This window comes from Lissotriton vulgaris, chromosome 12 (genome assembly GCF_964263255.1).
Source record: "Lissotriton vulgaris chromosome 12, aLisVul1.2, whole genome shotgun sequence".
Classification (NCBI taxonomy): Eukaryota; Metazoa; Chordata; class Amphibia; order Caudata; family Salamandridae; genus Lissotriton; species Lissotriton vulgaris.
In genome coordinates, this window is record NC_141700.1 from 164,392,557 (window position 1) to 164,415,236 (window position 22,680).

At 42.0% G+C, this 22,680-nt stretch overlaps 1 protein-coding gene across 2 annotated transcripts in view; it reads right to left on the reverse strand.

Annotated features, from left to right (window-relative positions):
* Positions 1-2,090: 2,090 nt before the first annotated feature.
* Positions 2,091-22,680, reverse strand: part of NUDT21 (nudix hydrolase 21) — an 88,490-nt gene continuing 67,900 nt past the window's right edge. Inside the window, exons 4-7 of one of the 2 annotated variants that reach the window (XM_086947690.1) lie at positions 12,729-12,818; positions 4,719-4,794; positions 3,465-3,579; positions 2,091-3,164 (exon numbers count right to left, since the gene is read on the reverse strand). In XM_086947690.1, the coding sequence (XP_086803816.1) occupies positions 3,128-3,164; positions 3,465-3,579; positions 4,719-4,794; positions 12,729-12,818 (318 nt within the window). In that variant the 3' untranslated portion in view covers positions 2,091-3,127. The remainder of the gene's footprint in view (positions 3,165-3,464; positions 3,580-4,718; positions 4,795-12,728; positions 12,819-22,680) is intronic. The other variant, XM_086947691.1, reaches the window with a different exon arrangement.

A 22,680-nucleotide genomic window follows, 5' to 3' on the forward strand; every position in this document is an offset into this window, starting at 1 on the left:
TGCATAATATGCTTGAGTGGTTTTAAGCCTTTTTGAGTATTTCAATAATTTCTTCAGAAAGTTGAAGATACCCAAATCTAAGAATTGAGGTACCAAATTGCTAGATTGGTCTCCCCAGATGTCAGGATGCACTAACTGAACTTGACTTTGACTGAGCAGATGTGAGCACACAAGCTTTTTCTTGAGAATGTATTAACATTTTTAGCTGTATTGAGAAAAATGGTTAGCGAGACTGAGCAGGAGTATCAACCTCATTGAAGCTTATCCCAATTTGCTAATAAAATAAGAGATATTTAGTTGGTCATTAAAAATCCAAAATTCAAGCATAGTTTCATCACAACACGAGAGATGGATATCACGAACAATGGCGGGGCATACATCACTTGAAAATGGTAGCACTACTAAAACAGTTATAAATCTTCTGAAGTGTCCTGATTGCCCTTAACACAAAAATCTTAAACCAACTAAATTCATGTATGGCAGACACTAACTAACCATACAAAGCGAGTGGTTTTGCAGTCCATAATATTGGAGAAAACCGTTTAGTTGCACAGGCTCAACATGTACACCACTGATTCCATATTTATGGCAGAGTACCTTATCTAGAGATGTGAATAGACAGTAAACCCTGTTCACTGTTCACCTTTAAATTGTACTGGGTGAGAAGTTAAGAAGGCCACTAACAGAGATCAATAATGTAGCTAGCACATACTGGGCTGAGCATACGCTAGCAGACCTCGGGAGGTGGATAAATAAACTGCTTCTTCAGCTGTAGAACAATCAGACTATTCCACTATTATTGGAACTTACAGTGATACAACTACACAGCAGGCAAATATATTACATAGGGGAATTATATGAAAATTCATCACTTTACAAAGCTACAAAGAAAGGACATCACTCACCTCCTGGACTTATTCGTGTACTACAGACTGCAAGGTCCTGCGGCCGAGTAGTATCAAACACACCCAGAAACAACTGAATGGCAGCTAATAACTATGCTAACTGACTACAAATAAACCTGCATGACTAATAAAATACATGTAAAATATAGTGTAGATAAAATACAAGAGGGACCCAGGAGACTGAGTAACAACTGGGAAGCGGGCCAGTGGTTTGAAGTAAGAGATACAGTGGCCATTTTGTTATCTGCAGAATAAGGAAGTATCGCTGAAATGCAGGCTGACTAATTCAATATAGGAACATGGGCCTGGACTATCCCACTGTGTGAAAAATATGTAAATCTTCGGAAGCAGATGTTATGCATTTAGCTTGGGGGGGGCTGCCCATTCGAGACTAATGGTCAGATGTAAAACATGAGCTGGGAAGGTGACTGGTGTAGTGATAAGGCTGACCCTGCTGGAAACACTACTGAAATGGTTTAAGGATGCCCAGAATTCCTGCAGCAATTTCACACTGGCAGCCCCCTTTACTCGGAAACAGAAAGGTAGCCGTGAGGTGAGGCAGAAGGCTAAGCTTCAAGGTCCAGGATTGGGTTAAGAAACTCACGTTCAGTTATAACATCTGAGATGTGTATATGCCAGCTCATCCAGACCTAGAATTATAAGGGCACCACAAAGGTCATATCTCTTCAGCCAAGTAAGCAAACCTACAACAACCAATTAAAATAGGTATGATACAGCGTCATGGATATTGGATTGTATGTAAACACCACCACAATGTGCTGTGCTAAGAACTTACTCCTATTTCTGCACATGTGTATGTCCCCAGCTACAGAAAAATAGTACCATGACACTTTGGAATACACTATTTTCACAGGCATAAGGGTCCTATTGAACGTTCATGTTCTGTTATACAAAGATGACAAAATTAAATAAGTAATACCTCCAGTATGGAAAATACATCACAATGAGGGTTTCTATACGGCTACTCAAGGGTGCTCCCCACAGCTCAGAAACTTTGCAGCATTTCATAGACTTAGAAGAGTATTGGATCATTAACAAGGTAAGCATACACATTTCTCATAATATAAGGACCTCTGAATGGCCTTGAGCATTAATGCACCTTCTTTCTGAATAGGGTTTAACTTAAGAACAAGTTAAAATAGCTGATGAAAAAATCCACACCAATAGAAACAGTCTTTTTTTTTTAATATTGTACGAAAAAATTGATGACTACCACAATGAAAAGTATTTAAAAAACAAACATTCTCATTCCTACCAACTAGAACAGCTCCGACGATTCACCAGGCTATTCCAATGGTAGAAAGTTTAGCCGCCACAGAGAAAAAATAAAAAATTACTCAAATTAAAAAATCCTTCTGCCAACATTGGTTCTCTACATTTTAAAGCTGTGCTCACAGAGACTGCTTCTTTCACCATGTCTTCATGCAGGCAGCAGTAGCATTCAGTTGTAAATAAAATTGAACCTAGACATAAAAGGGAAGGAGTCATAAACATAGGTTCGCCCGACATTTAACAGCAAAAATACGTACATATATACATACAATCATCAGTATGGGAAGGTGCACAATGCCCGATTTTCACATTCACCAAGAAACAATCATCGGAATAACTTTGATAAGGGCATATTAAAAATTGTGCCAGAAATTTCTAGTCACCTTTGCAACTAGACAGATAAACATTATGAAACAATAAACTAACAAACTTTTCTGTAATACATCTCTAATAGTTACAGGGATGTGCATTCTTGATTTACAGGGCATGTTTATGCAGAAACCAGATTTTCCAACTTGCATATAAAATAGTTTAGAAATCAATAATTTAAGATTGCATTTCTAAAGGTGAATTTTATTTGCTCAGCAGCAGGAAAATAGTCCTCACAATAGAAGAAAAGGCATTGATGCATTGTACTCCAGTACACTCACAAACAAATAAAAATGTACAAACAGATAACAGCCGATGAACAGTAAAGGCACAGTCAAATTCCACTTTACACTTTTTCATGTAGCCTACATTACAAAAATGTAATATTTTGATGTATCATGTGCTAACAGTTTGGCAGACTAAAAAGCTTTTCCCAAAGTCTTAGATTTTAAATGTTTTTATTTGAAAAACAATTTTAAAACAACTAGTTTGTACAGAACGGTATCAAATAGCATTTTGGGGGTGCTAGGCCAATAAGGTATCATAATCAGTCTTCCTGTTCATGGATGCCCAGGTTCTTTCATCAGGAATTTGTTGCTAGTTGTTAACAAAAGCACAAACAATGGAAAAATGAAAGAAAACGAGGGAAGGTTACAATAATATAAAAATAAACATGAAAAGCATTCATAGCAGTTGATCATTCAATGTGCATTCTAATAGGAAAGTAAGGCCCGATAAGGGAATATTAGGTTGATAGTTAGCTTGTGAAGAGTTCAAGCACATCACAAATTATCAGAACAGTGAGTCACATAAAAAACAAAACGCAAAAGCTCTTAGAAATGTAGTCATACACTTTGACAGTGTAGAAAGGTTTTAAAAACAGTTTCGATGCAATACCTGCTTAAAAGCTGAGGAAGACTGGAAATGATTGGTCCATAACCTGGTGAATTGTCATATAGTTCAAATAATGGTGCAGCTACCAACTTGTAGTTCTTTGGAACGGCAAACAAAGCTAAAACGGAAAACATGACATTTTATTTTTGGCCATGAAGACAGTTTAGAGGAGGGAAAAGGTTTATTTTACAAAACTTCATTTATTTTGACATAAGAAGCTAGCATTGTACTACTTGAAAGTAAAAAATAAAATGGTCTTCAGATTTACATCTACTTTAGTAGACCTTTATCAGTGGGAAAAAAAGTAACTAAGCTTGGAAGAAATTCACATTACACCGATCCATTTGACGACATTTTAGGAATTTTGTTTTATGCTTGTTATGTGAAATTCCCAAAACTTCACCATTTCGCATGATTATATGCCATTTGCGGTAAACATTTATCACCAATGTGCCACCTGCGGTAAAAATAATGATGCAATAGCACAGGATCAATAGAACACGAGTGGCGATTCTTCATGGTGATTTGAATTTTTTCCATTTTTGTTTGCATGGAACGCATTACTAAATCAAAAACTGACTTGAGGGTGCATTTCAAGCTAAAATATAGCACAAAATTACAGATTTGAAAATTTGGCACACTCCGAACAATAACCTTCAGATTCAGTGTTCCATTCAATCTAAAAATCCAGATTATTGAAGTACGATGCCCACTTACTGCTCTTCTCAGAATCTTCCAAATCCTGATCGGTCTTGTTATTTCAAGGGCCCCCTCGGCCTCCAACCAGAGGTCGTGCACCCATGGAGGGGGTGGGGGCAGCCTTTCTGACACAGAAAGGCTGCCCCCCACCCCTCCCCCCAGGCACAGAAAGGCTGTCAAAATCAGATATTGTAATCCCTCATGTGGAAAGAGCCACCTTTGGAATTACTGGAAACTTTCTGAATGGCAGACGGACTCTCGAGCCCATCGGAAGCCATTCGGAATCCAGTTCGGACTAATTTCGGACAGACTCCATCCAAAAGGGTCGGGCGGAAATGAATCCGAACGGCTTATTAGGATGCCATAGGAACAGCGCCGACCAGGGGTTGGAGCCGTTTACTATGGCATCGTAATGGGCCCCTTAATGTTGCAAAAATGACCAGCCCTTAAAACAATCTCCCATCATAAAGCATTAAGCACTTGAATAACATGGAAATGGAAATGTATTACAACAGACCCAGTTTAAACACTAGAATAGCAGTTTCAGATAAAACATACCTTTTTCCTGGAGCTGAACCAAAAATAGTTTTTTGTGCTCTTTAGGCTTGGTTATATGAGCTGGAATATAGGGATACTGAAAACAAAACCAAGACAAAGTTATGTAAGCTTATCATTTGAAAGTCAAGAAATTATATAGTGCAAGTACTATCGATAAACAAAAGGCAACTATCTGGCTTGCTAAATAACATCTAATCCAATTTATTTTTACTTCTTTCATATACCTCCGCAGGAAGACCTGCTGAGACAATCAGCTAGGATTCTAATATGGAGCTTGGGATTTCAAAATTTCTTGCAGCAGTCACACAAGCATGCTGACTTTTAGGCTTTCCGGTCAGTACTGCATTTCTAAGATATGCAGATAACAGGGAATGTTTCCTCTACCCAAAGTCTGCAAACCTATACCAATCCTACATAACCCTAAATAAAATTACAAGTTTAACCTTAGACACCAGAAATCTCTCCTTAAGTAACAGGGAACAGTAATTGTCCCTGGTTAAGCTGGGGAATTAAAACACTACTCCTGAAAAATAAATATTGAAACTAAATCCTTTTACTGTTTAACAACAGAGCAAATGGTGAGCCTTTTCTGGGCCATTTTAAAGAATGTGATCTATATTCCAAACATGCCACCAACGCTCAGAGTAAGGATGTGAGTGCACTTGAGAATGACTTCAGCAGCATAAAAACTCTCAATGTTTCTATTAACTTGATACCTGGTGTAATCCTTCAATTTCAAATGGTACATTTCCAAAACCTAAGCATACTATGATTCTCCTCATTCTTAACGAGCCAATGCTTGTTCATTCTCCCTCTCTACCCCAGTTCCTTTTCTACCCATGTTCTGCTGCCCCCAGTTTCCAACTGATGTATTCGTTTAAGAAGCAACTTCTATGGCTCTACATTTGATGCCTTTGTGAAGTTGAATGCTTTTCATATTCCTCTTATTTCAAGTTCTGAATAACGTATGGATTAAGTAAATCATATGAACTGAAAAAAGAAACTATTTTCACAACACTATTTCCCGGTGGCCAGTGATTCAACAATGCTCTTGGTGAATGGAAATAATCCTTAAAACTTTAGGTTTTAATATTTATTATTTGGCTTTACTAATGCAGAACTTGAGACCGGCATACTTATCTAAAATGGACACAGTGGCCTAGAGGAAAACAAGAAGGGTGCAATACGAAATGTAAGGCTTAGGCACTCTCACAACTAATTATGTTAATATCATTGGTGAACAAGAATGGTAGTGCATCTTCTTGAGTATTAAAAGTCATTCCCCAAGTATGGTCTACTGAAACACGGGTATAGCCAAGTAAAATAACAGTTCTGTGTGGACACGTAATTCTGTGATTTCTTAGCAAGGTAATGAGTCAGTTACTACTTTTTTCAACAACAAAAAACCTAAAAACACACACACTGGATGCCCCTCCTCACTACCGCTCACCCCCAACATCTACCCTGAAGTCTACCCCACACCCCATTCATGACCAATGCTTGGGACTCAGTCTGTTTGGATCTCATCCCGCTCCCCAAAAACAACTTATGATAAGGAGTACAACTTTGCTGGCATACATTCCTCAATGTCTAGCAGACCGGTACCATTGAGTCTACCAAGGCAGTTCTCATTATTCAAGTACTTCAAAACGAGATCTGACATTATATAAAATCAGGGCGGCCCTCTTTTTAGTTTGTATGTAATTCTTAAAAGTGCAAGCAAATGCCAAAGACGCTGTATCCATAGTTCTGCGGTCAGTGATCATGTGCTACCCTATAATCCAAGTACTGTTTGCTTAGCAGCTAATTGGGAAATATGTTTGCCGTTGACACAGTAACAGATAAGTATTCGTTAATATGATATCTTGGATTATGGATGCAGGGTAGCTGCTTTGTCGCAACCCTCAATACGGGATAAAGAACTCAGTACGGCCCACCAGAAGTCATTGAGTTTCGGGCATGCCCGTAGTGCATGCAAAATTGTACCAGGTTTCATACACTGCCTCCAGAAAGTCGGGCCTTGCTCTATTACACACAGGCGAGACAGTGCCCCATATATAACATTTTAGAGGTTTTCTTGTCCTAGTGCATGATGGGCAAAATTGCATTAGCGCTGCTCTTATTCGTTTGCAATAGTTGTTCCAGATTGAGACAAAAAGCATAGGGGAGAGTGGGCACTAGGCTTGTCCCCTTTTGAATCTCCAAGGGGTCCCCTTGCCACTTACTCATATTCTGGCCCTTGGCGAGGTACACAGTGAGTTGACTCAAACGCCTAATTCTGGAACCCATCCCTGCTCTGTGTAGAGTTGCAGACCTCATGTCCAAACATACCCGGTCAAACACTTTTTCTACGCCTAGTGATCGTAGCACTATTGTTTTATGGCATTACCGGGCTAGGTGGGAGGCTCTTTTCGTTCGGTCAGCAGTCGATCTCACCGGATAAAATCCTGTCTGGCCAGTGTGTATCACAAACAGCAGAACCACCTCTAGATGGTTCACCAATACTTTGGAGTCGACATTCAACACGGAGATAAGGCGATGGTATGCGAAATAAGTGGAGTCTGACAGATTTAGCTAGTAAGGAGATTGTTGCTTCAGCCATGGAACCGGCGAGTGAGTGGCACATGTCACTGTAAATTTCTGTTAACATCAGAGCTACCAGAGGTGCAAACTGCTCATAAAAAAGTGATGTGTAGCCATCAGGGACTGGGGATTTGGCCACTCTGAGGCTTTAATTTCTTCAGCTACTGTTAAAGATTTGTTCAGATGTTTGTCCTTGTCAGACGGCACAGTGGGAAGGGTAACAGAGTGTAAATATGAAAAAAATCTTTCATATCTGTTGTGGAAGCTGTGAATAATCCTTTGCAAGCCTTTACAATTTGCCCTTGTCTGTTCCCTATATCACTTTTTTTCCTAATTATCCGGATATAGTGTTGCACCCTTTTCCCTCAGTCTGTTAAGGAGCAACTATTTCTCTTGCTTTATTGCCTCACTTATGAAAGTGCATTCCCACTACGGTCAGGATGTAGTTAAGTTTATTGTATTCTGCAGTGTGGATTTGCCTCCTAACTGATGTCAGCTAAACCCATATTTTTGGGATGAGGTTGTTGCACGAAAATGGCACCTCTCTTGTGGGATCACATCCATTTTTTCCAGACTAATGATGCAGGTTTTTTGGCACTGCTAACCTGGCCCCAGCGCATGTGCTCTGACCCCTTAAAACATGTTAAAATTGGATACACAACAAACGCAAGGAGATGATGGATGGAGCGCTGAAACAATTCAGACACTCACCCCAGTCACAGATCTGGGTTGAATCCATCAGCGTTCTTTAGCTCACTTCGCCACCCCAGTTCAGACCCCGCCATATACAAATCAGTCTTGACCCTGTTCCCCATGGGAACAGTCCAGCCCGAGCTGCCAACGTTAGGAATACCTTCATTTTTAAAGTAATCATGCAGCAAAAGTGTAAAAATATCAAGTAGTCTCAAAATTCAAAAAGAATTTCATTAACATGCAGAACCTTTTCACTCTAGCACATCAGATTATATCAGTGTATTGAGAGCTATTTATTAGTGGTGGTTGTATTCTCCCCACCCTGACAACAAAGCCAACTGTGAACTAAGAGTCAAGACAGTGGTCATGTGCACTCTTTGCGTGGCATGGGCTCCCATTATACATGAACAACATTACTGTTTATTAAATCAAACACAGGAGACTGTTCTGTACAGCGCACATCCTGATGTTATGTATTTCGAGGACCTCCTATATGTGTTAATAGAGATAAATTACAGAAAGTAAAATAAAACTTGGTTAAGCCAGGATTCATCTCCAGTTTTCTGGTGTCACCCTGTGCAATTCAGCCACTAGCACTAGATGAATATGCTGCGCTCCCCCCTACACCCACCTTACCAGCAACATTCCAAACGTTACCGAAATCCCTGACCGCCACAGTGCTGACATTAATGCAGCCCTCTGTCACATAGAGACCAAACCTGGAGAAATGTTTTAGAGAACCCATGCTCTAGAACATGGGTGCTCACAAACCTTTCCCTAAGGGCCACAAAGTATAGTATGCAGTGTGCCAAAGGGCCACATTGATGCCTGCTGGGTGGGTGTGGGACAAAGATGGGGGTTAAGTGGATTTAGGGGAAGCGAACTATGTACTATGTATTACTACTTTGGGAAACTCTAGTATGTAAAATGAAATATACGTTGATTATATAATTGAAATGGGATTGCACAATGTGAAACCAGAAAACCTGGGATAAATTCGGCTTCCCCACTTGACCAAATTGTGTGATCCGAAGCATTTGTTTTATTTACCTGTGCTTCCTTTTTCTTTGTGAACACATTAAGAGGACCTTTAGATACATTTCAGGAGATGCGCTGAAACAAATCTTCTCTTGTGTTTGATCTAATAAACTATAGTGCTGCCCCATGTATAACAATAACCCAGGCCACCCAGAGGATCCATGTGAAACTCACCCCTTAGTTCACTATTGCCATGGTTGTCAGGGTGGGAGAAGACATGAATGTTTCTACCTTTATTTTTGAAAAATACCATTTAAATAAAATACTTCAATATATTGATATTATCTATATTATCTGATGTACTAAGTGAAACGCTTCTGTATTTTAATGAAATGCACTTTTTTGAATTTTGAAAGACTTTCATAGTTTACATGTAGTTGCAAGTTGTCTTAAAAATGTATGTGTTCTTAAAGTGGTGCAACACAACTTATTTGCATTGCTATCTTACTTCAGTTTCGTGCAAATAAACGCACGCCTGTTCAACATTTAGCATCTTTCTTCATGTTAGTGCTCGCTCACAGAAACAGCAGCCTATTGCTGTTTTTTAGCAGGGGGCGCATGTGAAGACTAGGAGTACCACAAGAGGCCCTCCGGGCTGTACTTGGAGTATCACAGACGAAAAGCCAGCCCCTCCCACTGCAAGACGATTTTAGCCCCAGAGTAGAGGAAGGTATAGGGACAATAGAAGCAAAATCCAAGTACCACACACCCTGCAGCCAGTCTGGCATGGTCAAGATCGGCTGAACATGGATATGATGCATTTTTTGTGTACCAGAGGAATAGGAGGAAAAGCAAAGTGAAGTTAAAACTCCTAACTCAGGCAGTCCACATGTCTCAGGGCTCCTTGCAGTGGAAACTATACTGCGCAGAACAGAACTAAAGAGATTGTATGTTCTTGCCAGTGACAAAAAGATCCATCAGATTGCTCAGATGCACTGTGTCAACTTCCGGACGAAGATGCCATTCATTATCAGCAACATGACGCAGACAGAAATCCTCAGCCCACAAGTTGAGAGCCTGCCAGATGGTCCACAATCAGCCAAATATAGTGTGTCCGAGTCCAAGCCCAAGACCACGGCCTCAGACACAGAAGATGAAAATCCATGCCACCCTGTTGGTTGGATTCCCACATAGTGGAGTGGTGTGGCTCACTGGTTAGAGGCGGCAGACCCGGAAGCAGAGGACGGCCCGGGACCAGGGTTCAATTCCCGACGCGGCAGGGTCGTGAACCAGGGTCAGCGGACTCGATAATGCTCGCCTCGGTGCCTACTCTAACCAGGGTATGCAAACAAAACAGGTGATGGACCGAATGTGGATCAATGTCACACACTCACCCCAGTCCGAAGATCTGGGCCCAAATCCATCGTTTTTTTGCACTCCACACCACCCTGGGTTAGACAAAGGCGATATGCAAATCAGCTCTGACCCTGTGCCCCATGGGAACAGTCCAGTCCGAACTACAAAAGCCATGTCCTTCCCAGAACGGAATCAAGCATCCGAGGACCGGACCGGTTTCGAGGGAACACCTCTCATCAGCCTGGCTAGCTTGACTCCAGTGGTGTGGAGTGCCTGGGTCCCACGTCTGGGCATCCCCAGCGCACTTAGGGCGGAATATGCAGACAAAACAGGTGATGGACCGAATGTGGATCAATGTCACACACTCACCCCAGTCCGAAGATCTGGGCCCAAATCCATCGTTTTTTTGCACTCCACACCACCCTGGGTTAGACAATGGCCTCGGATGCTTGATTCCGTTCTGGGAAGGACATGGCTTTTGTAGTTCGGACTGGACTGTTCCCATGGGGCACAGGGTCAGAGCTGATTTGCATATCGCCATTGTCTAACCCAGGGTGGTGTGGAGTGCAAAAAAACGATGGATTTGGGCCCAGATCTTTGGACTGGGGTGAATGTGTGACATTGATCCACATTCGGTCCATCACTTGTTTTGTTTGCATACTCTAACCAGGGATCACACTCGGCAACTCTGGGCATTAGCTTGCCTCATCTCCACAACGGCCCCCACCAACGCCGGGGATGCCTGGTTTCACCTTGGAGATACCCAGGAGGGACGATCTCACAGGGAAAGCCAGGACGGGTTCCCCAGCGGTCTATAGCGCCAGGACGCCTCAAGGCAACAGTGCGCTTTACAAGACACATACATTTTGGCCGTATTGCTGGTTAGGACCTAAACTGACTGATTTACGATGCAAGACAGGAATGTCTTGAGGTTAAGGAGACCGCCCAACACTCAACCAGACAGCTCTGCGATTTCCAGTCTGTAGGAGACCATCGACGCATCACAGAATTTTTTTTCATGCAATTTGTGGTTTTGTAATGGAGCCAAAGTACAGGCCGGTGGCATTGAAGATCGCGCCGGCACCAATATTGGAGCAAGTGGCAAGTCATTCAGTTTAGGAAGAGGTTTGACTGATACAGAACAGCATCTGTAAGACGGTCAGCCAGTACCAGGAATGGAGCGGCCTCTGGAAGACCGGTCGGAAATCTTGAAGGCTTCTTTGGGTCCTCACGCACACCAGAGGGTGCAAGAGTGGAGTGGAAACTTGGCAGCATAATCAGGAACTGAAAACTCAAGAAATGGAGCACAGAGCACTGGAACCAGCTTGTGTAAAATCTTGCGGGGGATTTGTCTCTAGCAAAACTGGCTCCAAAGACTATGCTGAGGCCACAGTTCTAGCTGAATGACTACTAAAGGCAGGCACAGTTGTTGGTGAAAATTGACCCCACTGCCTCTCCTCAAAAATTGCAGCTCTAGACTTAATGTCCTAGGTTCAGAGGGTAGGCAAGTACCAGAAAATTAAACTTTCTAGATGGTCCTGATGCCTTGAAACTTATAATTGTCGGTGATGTTATGATTTTGTTTAACCAATCAATGGTAGTTAATTTTATCTCAAATGTTTCACCATAAAACAAAAAACAATCAAGACAGTATCAGGTCACATATAAAAATAAATATTCAAAGAACGAGGTTCCCAAATTGCTCTTCACCAGGATAAGAAGTAGAACTAGACTAAAACTTTAACCCGTAATAACAAAATGGGCATTCACAGTTAACTCCCGGTAAAACATTCCAGAAAATGAGGCAGCATGGGACAGCGGAGGGAGATTCTAAAGAAGGCTTCTGCAACGAGCAGCTCGTGAGCTACTGGTACCTTCCTGCAAGTAGCTTTATTGTGTGCAGACCAGCCTACTAAATTAGTGTGAGTGTGTATATAGAAACTAGACATGTAGAGGCATTCCATATTGACAAAACTTTTTTACATTACAGTGCTGACTACCATGCCTGATGCACTGGGTTGATCACCGATTATAATACTGCATATGGTGGCCACTAATTCAATCTTGTGGTCACTATTAATGCTCTAATATTATTGGTAGCACTTATTACAGATTATGCTGGACACCACTGTAACTGCAAGTCAGCACAAACTACAACAATTACAGTGAAAAAGCTCATTTCAAATGTCAGTTTTGCTTGCACTTGTTTCAACACAAGCATACAAACGCAGGCTTAAACAATCTGGTAAACAGTGTACACATTTACTACTAAAGCACTTGTGAAATATATATGACAGAACCTTAATCCAGCTGACATTATGTAGGCTTTAGCACTGACTTAACAGCAACCACGATGGAAATGCCGATTTCAAATATCAGATACAAGAAAGTTAAGTTCACCTGCGGGGGTTCAAAGTTGGGCCTCCACCAGTTGCCAATACAGTCATCTATCACCCAGTCTTGCACCACTCCGTCCTGACGCCCAAGAATCTGTGGATCAATGCAATAAATCCGTAAAACACTTACAAAAGTCACATTTGGAGACCTGATGGAGGTGAACAAGTAGCGAAAAGACAATACAACGGTGAATATGCAAATTTAAAAAAATGTAACTCAATTGATTGTATCAGACACTGTAATTCTTATTATATACCAGACATTAGTATGAGCGTCCGATTTGTTTTAAAACAATAACTATTTTTCCTGCAAGATAGTTCCCACTAGTCCCACAGGCATATCAAGTTAGTACACTTATAAAGTGGAAGGAATGAAAACTCATTAAGCTTCATACATTTCTTTATAGGATGCGGTGTTCTGACAACTGGAGGCTATTGGAGATGCTGCAAGGAGGACCAAATTCATTCCTCAGAAGCCGCGCAGCAAAGAGACAAGGGAAGCATCTCAGCACCAGTCGCGCACTTGTAATAGGCTGATGTGGTACCTCGGCGTGGAATGCCGAGTTCTGACCACTAAAGGCCATTGCAAACGCCATGAGGGGGACCAACTACATTTTCCCAAAAAACCTGCAGAAAGGAGGCAGGAGGAGCCAGTCGGCTGCTTGTAAAAGGCGGCTCTGCAACTGCGAGATGCTGTATTTTAGCCACTGGGGACCAAATACATTCCCCAAAAGCACTGTAGCCAGGAGGCGGGGGAGCATCTCAGCACTGCTCGGACACTTGTAAAAGACTGCTCTGCTACCACGGCACACTGTACTGTTCCGGCCACTGGAGGCCATTGGAGACGCCTAGAGGGGGACAAACTATATTCTCCAGAAGTCCTGCAGCAAGGAGGCGAGAGGAGCATCTCAGCGCTGGTTGGACACTTGAAAAAAGCTGCTCTGTTCCACTGGCATGGGATGCCCGTGGAACTTGCCCAGACAAAGACTGGGCCAAGAGGGAGCCCATTTTTGCCTGTCCACGGCTGGGCCACCTCTCTTGGTCCCTCTATTGATTCATTTCCCTTAACCCTGTGACATTGCTGAAGTCTGCAATGCTGCCCTCTATAAAGTGCCCATTAACTGCTATCATTTCCAATCTTTTTCCAAATGCAATGAGAGCGCTCAACAGTAAAGCTGAAATGTGTAGAGAAGAGGTTGGGGGCCACTAACGACCTCTTAACAAAGCCGATTTCTGGGACTATAGCGGTGGCCCTACATCATGCTATACCATGAACAATGAATTTATTACTGACCAATCCATGTGTATTAAATGGCAATTGGTTGACATTAGAAATGCTCAGAATTACCATAATGAAAACAGGAGCCCCCCCCCCCCCCCCCAAAAAACGCTAAAAGCAATCCTCGGTCAACTGCGAGACATGCTAAAAAACCTGTAAATATCACCAAAGCTGCAACCGAATGAGGGTCTACTGCGGTCTCTGTATAGCCGTAGGAAGGGGTCTGATGGAGAGGAGACATCATACACCATGCTCATCAATGCCCTTGAGGCAGCCGTGGCTAAATTTTTGGACCCGGTATTCGCTGTCCTTAATAACAGATCTCACTGAAAAGGTTTGTCTATCAAGGAAACACTAAGGAGGCTGATAATAGCTTAGGATCTATTGACCTTTCACAAACAGAGACCCAACTCATGCCAAAACCTCTTGTGCTGGAATGAAAGTTGACTCAGGGGGTGGTTATCTGGGCAACAAGGTGTACCTTTAATCTGTTAACTTCAATACACTGAAAGTACTACTTCTGTAGCTGACCAGCGGAGAAATGTTTAATGCCCATCAGATGTAGGTTAAAGCAAGATAGGTAGAGACGGGCAGCAGAAACAGAGACTGGACTCGAGAGTAACCAACAAGATTCTCCAGTTACCCCCAGGAGCCACCCAGTTGGTGATGGTTTAAAAAAATGTTCCAGCCCTAAACCCCGATCAGGTAGCGTATAATTTCCACCGAAAAAACACAAAGTTGTACATTGGCTGTCAAAATCTATAGATTTACATACCTGTGAAGTTTTATTTGGCAACATAATTAATGGGTCTATTGGATAGGAGCTATTCCAAAAGAGGAGTCGGGACTGTACATTAACTTCACAAACTAATATGTTGTTGGGTCTCTGTTGAACAGACTGACTCCAGCCCGTTCTTTTCATAGATGTGTCATGGCGATGCCTTTGGCCTATTTTTATAAACCAGCTGGCATAAGACCTATTCAAACTTCCTATTTCTGAGGCCCCTGCTTCCAGACCATATGTAATACACACATACGACCGATTTACACAGTTGAACAGGTTGGCTGACTGCTGGACAAAGGGATACCTTCAGACTATGTTTTGCGGAGTGGCCTAATTTGGGGCATGGACCTTAAGTGTGACACTGAATGGCGGCCACCTTTTGGGAAGGCGTGTCTGGACAGGAACTTCACAAGTTCTTGTGCCAGCACCGGAAAGTTGTCAGAGCCCTTAATAAGAGAGCGGCAGTGCTCAGTTCCTTCGGTGGCTCAGCAGACACAGATGATCACCAGCAACACTAACTCTGCCAAGACTACCTGCTCTGGGTTAACCCTAGATGTTGGGTTACAACCAAGGCTCCCATTTTTCCGCTTTGACTGTTTTTTACAGATAAATACGGACAGAAAGCCATTTTTTTTCTTGTCTGTATTTATTTTAGAATGTGGATAAAAACGTAAATGTGGTGCTTTTGAGTGATTCTGCATACACTTTGCCATGACTGTCGGGCCAATAACTGTGTGGATTGATAGGTAGGGGGGGGGGGGGGGGGGCTTAAAATATTTATGAATTTTAGTTAAGAGACTTAAACATTAGATATGCACAAGGCTGATGCTGAAATGTGCATATCATATTTTCATATAAGTGCATTGATTTATCTTTTGCAGGGGTTCAGATTACTGAAACCTGGTAGGCATTCAAGCAGGACTGCATATTTATTGGTTAAATAAATGTAGAACTATACCAGTTTCAGCTTTGTTTCACAAAACCCATAATAAATATGGATAAATACAGATGAAGTTGAAAAAAAAAATATATGGACCTAAATATCATTTTAAATGTTTGTTTTGGAACGTAGCCGGCCTCCTGAACAAAGTGGAGAACGTTGAAAGGACCAAACTAATCAAGGATTTAAATATGGTCAGTCTACAAGAGACCTGGGTTTGTGTTGCAGTCCCAATAAATGGGGTTCTCTCTATTCACCCCCTAGCTGCATATTCATGAGGGCAGCACCATAGAGGTGGTTTGCAAACCCTAATCTCAACTACCCTAGATTGGAGGAGGATTTATAAAACCTACCTTGACTCTCCCCAATTTCAAATTATTAACTGCTTGCATAATTCTAGGGAACTGCACATTTTTATTAACTTTTATCATAATTTTATTTCTAGTGATAGATATAGAAGTTTCCCTTGAACAGACTTTTACAAAGATTTTAAGTGAGCTCGACGTTTATTTTATTGTGATCTGCATGGGTGATTTTAAATTGTAGGATGTGCCCAATCTCCAAAGACTGTCTGGGGATGGGATACCAAGTATTTTAAGCACAGTATGCGTGGTGATGTTTTTAATTCTATCTTCACCATGTATTCTCTTTTTCTTGCTACTGATCTTGCATCTTGCCCTTTAACAGGACGTGTTACTTAAACTGGAAGAGGCTGTAAAAAGGTTTGCGTGATCATTACTCCCTAGTGAATTATCTTGACATGGGCAATGAGAAGCTGAGCACACTCGCCAATAGTACTTAAAATGTAAAAGGGCATTTTACGCAAGTGGCCCACGGGGAACCCGGGTAATGCTGCAAGAACTAGTAGCAAAAAGTGTGGAGCAGGTAATGGTCTGCTTGGATAGAGAACTGAAACCCAAGCATATGTTGCGGGCATTTGCTGAAATTTGCCATTCTGACACTGACATTTTTAGAATAAGAAAAAAAGTTAGAGGCAGTAAAGGTGGTTTGATAGAAAGTGCTCTGAGAGATCTGATCCTTGCGCTGAAACAGATGCCTAGGGATAGGGGGTGGTGAGACACTGTAGACATAATTATAAACAAACAATTGGGCATAGGAAGGTTGGTATTAGGCATGGAGCCGGGGAAAAACTGCACAAAGCTAGCACAAAGAAATGGCAGGAAGGGGGATGCATTATGCTATCCGACCTACATCCAGACGGACAATTCATTAACCCAAAGGGAGCAATGGAGTCATTGGGTTGAACCTCAGTCAATTCCTTGAATACGCCAAACTAACAACCATTGCGTGGCTGCTTTGACTGACGTTCCCCGATGCTCCTGAACCTACACATACACTAGTGACATTGCGGTCAATGGCGGAGGAACACAGACATATACCTCACCTATATCGCTCACTACAAACAAAGAGGCAAACAAAGTCACTGCATAAAGAGGAATTGTGGCAGCATCTCAGTGATTAACCCGTATCCCCCAAGGATTGGACCAAGATACACACAAAGGTCCAAAGAGTGTTTGTCAGGTTAAAGCAGATACAATATAATATGGTGCATATAGCTTACTTGTCCCCTAAAAAAATGACATATCATTTATCCATCAAGAGACCAAGGCTGTCCTCGATGTGGAGCTGTGGAAGCTGATTTTCTACATATAGTTTGGCTCTTACCGGTTATAGTTTCCTACTAGCTTGAACTGTTGGCCCAGCTTCAGAGCACAACGTTTTGGGAATACCACAGACAGTCAAGGCGTATGCGTTAGGGCTCGACCCTGAAAACCGGCAACGACAACTAGGCAGGCACTTTACAGAACTGGGTCTTACGGTGTCGAAAATGCGCATAATGATTCATTGGCTGAGCGTGCAACCCCGACAAGGGAACCATGGGAGAAAGATTTACTGGAATTGGCAGGGGCTGAGGAGGCACAAATGCGGAGGACCAGGATGGACAATAAAGAGCAGGATGCCCTGTTGGCATGGAGTGCAATGACACCAGCACTACCAGAGCCCCCTAGCCAGGCCACCCTGCCCCTACCAGCTAAGTGGGCTGCATAGTTCAATCCAAGGTGGAAGGGGTTGCCTGGTACCTTGCCCCTCAAGAGTAACTATTGTGACAGGTTTCTAATACCTAGACTACGAACAGCAGTCAGGACTTCACACAAGAAGTACCCAATTGAATGCATGAAGGCTACAGGGTGTGGCTTTGGGTGGGAGGTTGGTTGTTAAACACCAGACCAACTGTCTGGTGATAGTTATGCTTGTTTGGATCATGACATGTAGTTTCCTGGTTCCCACTGGAATATTATATTAAGCAATATCACTATTGATTGGCATGAATGGCTGATAGACTTCCATCTCCTATTATTGTATGCAGCAGTACTACGTGTGCTATAACATGGCAAATGTCAAAGAAATATATATATTTTTAAAAATCATTCAGGTCAACTGTCAAACCACATGAATGGGTTGAGCACTTTTCCAGGGTATACGGTAGCCATGTTGAATCCGATAGTTACCCTGACACACTATTAACTACACCTCCCAGAGACTGTCTGAAGCAAGTAACCACGCACTCTGAAAGAGGCTAGAAGTGCAATAAAACATAGTGCGAGACATAAGGCCCCATGTCCTGATGGAGTACTGGTTGACCTCTTTTTCGATATATTGACATATAGGCACCACTACTCACCAATGTCTTGAGGAGTGCAGTTACTGATAGCCCACCCAAATCATGGCCAAACTCCATTATAGTCCTTATATTTAACAAGCACTTGCAATGTAATCGATCTCGGATTTGCGAGAGTTTGAGCTATTGGCATTGTAAATGACAATGCCTTTTATTTATGAGTTGGTTTTCAAAACAGATAAATAAAAGGCATTATCATTTACAATACCAATAGCCTAAACTCTCGCAAATGTGAGACCTATTGCATTGCAAATGCTTGTCCTAATCTAGTTGGCCTTCCTCTTGCCTTTTGCTCATGGGTTCTATCCTCTCCATTACGGGGTTCCGCCACTCCTTTTGCACCCAAACATTTACCCACTACTTAATTCCATGAATGGGTGTGACATTAACCGTCCCAAAACATGCATTTCTTGCTGTGATTATATACCGATTAGCTACATTAATGCATACATTACACCAACTGGCCAATGGAATACCTTGCCCGGTCAGCCTCATTTTCCTCTTCTTACAACTCTCTACACAGTCTATGCCCTTTCGATTAATGATCTGCGTAGCAAATTCGTACGTGCTACTCACCAGGGACCTGCATGTAGAGCGACCCGAAAGCACACAGGTAGGTCCCGGCTAGTGCAGCTAAAAACATTCGCTGGGGATGCCAGGTGTCCACCATGGTAGGAGGCAGGAGCAGGGGGCTCAGAAACGCAAGCTCTTTGTCCACAGGGCAGCCAAAGTGCCACGCTTGGAGTCAGCAGTAGTGCAGACGTGCTGGGTTACAGCAGTCCATGGAACGCACACACGCTCTAGGGGAGTGGCCACCGTCCCTGAGAAGAGAGAAAGAGGACTCAAACAAAAAAACACTGTGGAAAGGAACTTCAGTAATAAATGTTGCCAGTCAAAGCGTAGGGCCAGCAGTGTATTGTACAATATGGCGTTTAAGTTGAAAACGTCACATCATGAAACACATAATACAAGCTACACTCTTCTCAGTTTTTTCCTTATTAGTTTGCTCCAATCCACCACACACAAGATGGATGGCGGAGCTAGCTGGGTGCAATATTTGTAGTCTTTACAGGTATGCCATCACAGACAGTACCTCTGTCCAGCACTGTTAACGTTTGATCATACACACAAGCGGGAAAAACAACAATCAGATTTATTTAATAACAATAGCGTCCCTTCGCGGGCATCTGGCAGCGGGGGATGGGGAGGGAACAAAGCGCATTTCAAATTTGAAGTGCAACGCCCATTAAGCGGACTATACGCTGAGATACTAAAACACTACAGAGCGACAGAGTTTGGTAAGCTACGCATACCAGCAAGGCCGCCACTGTAAATAAATTTAAAGTAAATGTATAGAAAAAAAATAAAAGTAGTGCGGTGAGCCGCAAATAAAACAAGCATTTTAAATTAAAAGTTAAGAAGCGGGCGCTAGTACTGAAGCTGGTGTCCGGCGATTGCTGTGTACATTAATTAAGTAAACAGTTCCTTGAACAACTAATGAAAGCTGCCGAGTTAGGACACATGTAAAAGGGCCAGTCCTCATGGGAAGTAACAGTAGAAAGGGAGGTACTTAGGAGAAACTAATAAGCCTATCAACAAATCATAAGCCAACATTTCCAAAGAACAATGACACAACGCAATGAAAAATATGGGCAGAGAGTGGGCGGAGCATAAAGTCCATACCTGAACATGGCATGCCTCGCAGAGCAGAGCATCAGCTGCCCAGGCTCAACCTAAAAAAAGGGTGACAGAGCAGACAACCGGCGCTGCTGCCCTACTTCCTTAAGTGATTCAACAGGCTAAGTTTTGGGCAGGATTTTATTGAATCGAATGGAAACTTGGGTGGCAGAAAAGGGTAGCTTCTCTGAGGTGCAGTATGGCATTAAACAGGGCCTTAGCACTGCTGACAAATGTCTAAATCTTCACCTTGCTATTAGTAAGTATACGTTGGAAAAAAAAGAACAGCCTCCATCTAGCATTTATGGATGTCACTTCATTCTGGCTGAATAGAGGCAAATTATGGCATACAATTATTAAAATGGGAGTCGACAGGGCATTGGCTGGCTCAGTTCCATGAAGACATGACTGGATGCATAAGGTATGGGGAATGCACTGCTCCTATTAAAATGAAGAGTGGTGTGAGGCAAGAGTGTGTCTATACATCATTGATTTGGATTCCCTTTCTAAATAATGGGAAGGTAGACACACCTAGGATGGGCTTGACTAAGCTGCCTGCCCTGCTGTATGCGGATGACGGTTGTAATGTCAATAACTGGTGTGGGCATACAGAAGTCGTTGAATAGATTGGTTTTATTTATGAGCGAATTGGACTCCAGTACAAATACTGCCAAATCACATGCCATGGTAATAGGGCATACACGCACTAGCCTGAGACCACACCTCAATAATGGTGAAAATCTTCTTTTCATGTCCCAACCTTTATCCATTTAGGTATACCGTTTAAACATAAAAGGTACATGTTTGAATCTAATCAAGGTCAGAAAGTCTCCGTTTGATCAAACCACGCCGTGCCTGCAGTAGGGGAAACTCATTAAAGAAAAATATGCTTACAGACTAAATAAGACAAACTGTGTAGCAAAATTAAAAGGGCCAGTCCTCGTGGGTGGTTACAAATGAAGACAAGGCGGTAATAAGGAGGGACTAACAAGCCTATTAACGAATCAGAAGTCAGCATTTACAAAGGACAATGACAAAAGCCAATGAAAAATATAGGCAGAGCTCCAAGTCCATACTCAAATACAGCATGCCCCATAGAGCAGCACATGTGCTGCCCAGAATCGACCTAAAAAGGGGGCATAGCGCTTTAATCTTTAGTATGTGGCATAATATTACATAATTCAGGATATCATGAATCATATGAAAACAATGTCATGTAGTAAAAGACTGGATTATGGAAAAAAATCTGAATTGTAATATGATGTGACAAAAGACTCAAAAAGATGGGTTTGGGCGTCTATTAGAAAATTACTGAACTCAAAGTCCTGCCTCCTCAGCTTATTTGATATGCTAGTGTACCAAACTACACAGTCCCATGAGTCTTATTTCATTTACTATCTATTACACAAGGATGTGCAAAGTCAGTAGTCCCGCATATAGGGTTGTAACTCCCCCATATTTGTCTCAATTGGAGACTAACTCAGATTTAGAGAGCCTATAATACTACAGCAGTATACCCAATTTATATGCGCCCTAGCTTTAAGAAAACTGTCATCGCCACAAATCTTTTACAGTGCTCTTAGATTGACCGTTCTCAATTTAAGGTTTCTGGCCACTTGAAGCTCTCTCATCATCACTGTGGTGCAGGCCGGCCGTACATTACGCCGGGACGCAGTAGATCCGGTTTACACCCTGGACGTCGTTAAACTAAGTCAGATTTAAGTGCTATGCCCCTTTTTTCAGATGGGTGTCAGTACTCTGTCCATACGTCTTCCACAAAAGAGATTTATTGCAACCTTCCTTTTTACACGATAGATTGCTCATAGCATCTATGTGTTTTGTCTACCCACAGGATATTTATGTTTTGTTTATTTAGGTTCATTTCCAAGCCCAGGAACTTTGCAGCTTATTGAATCATGCTCATGTTATATTGACTAAGAACATTATTGTATCTCAGAGGTGAAGGATCTTGCTTATCCGTTTTCCCCTATCATTGCATTCAGAACACCAGTGTTTTCTTCAGTTCTACATCTTCATCTCTTCTCTGTATATATCCTGTGATCTCAACACACTATGCTCGGTATCTTTTAGGCACATTTTGTTTTCTTTGCATTTTGGTATCTTGAGTGGGGGTGACAAATTGTGAACTGTTTATGTTTTAATTTTTAAGTAATCATTTTGATGTAACCTAACTAGGCACATGTGACTGCAGGTTTTTAATCAGAGGCGACTAGTGGCTGACCTGGAGGCACTCTTGTGCCGAAACAAGCGTAGATGAACCAGGAAGATAACCTTCAACTAGCTGCAACAAGAGTTTCCCTTTGCCAATAAGACTGTACCAATATTAACCAATGTACACTTCTGACATCATTTGTAATGTACAGATTGTTTTTGATCACATCTGATCAAATTTTATTAAGTTAGTTTCTAGTGTGTTTGTTTATGCGAATGGAAAATGAATAGAAGGTCTTGGACGACATTCCTAATGGCCATGTTGATGGCATGCAATTGTCTTTTTACACTTAATGTATTGATGAATTAAAATATAACACAAATAAAAGAACAATGTCAAACA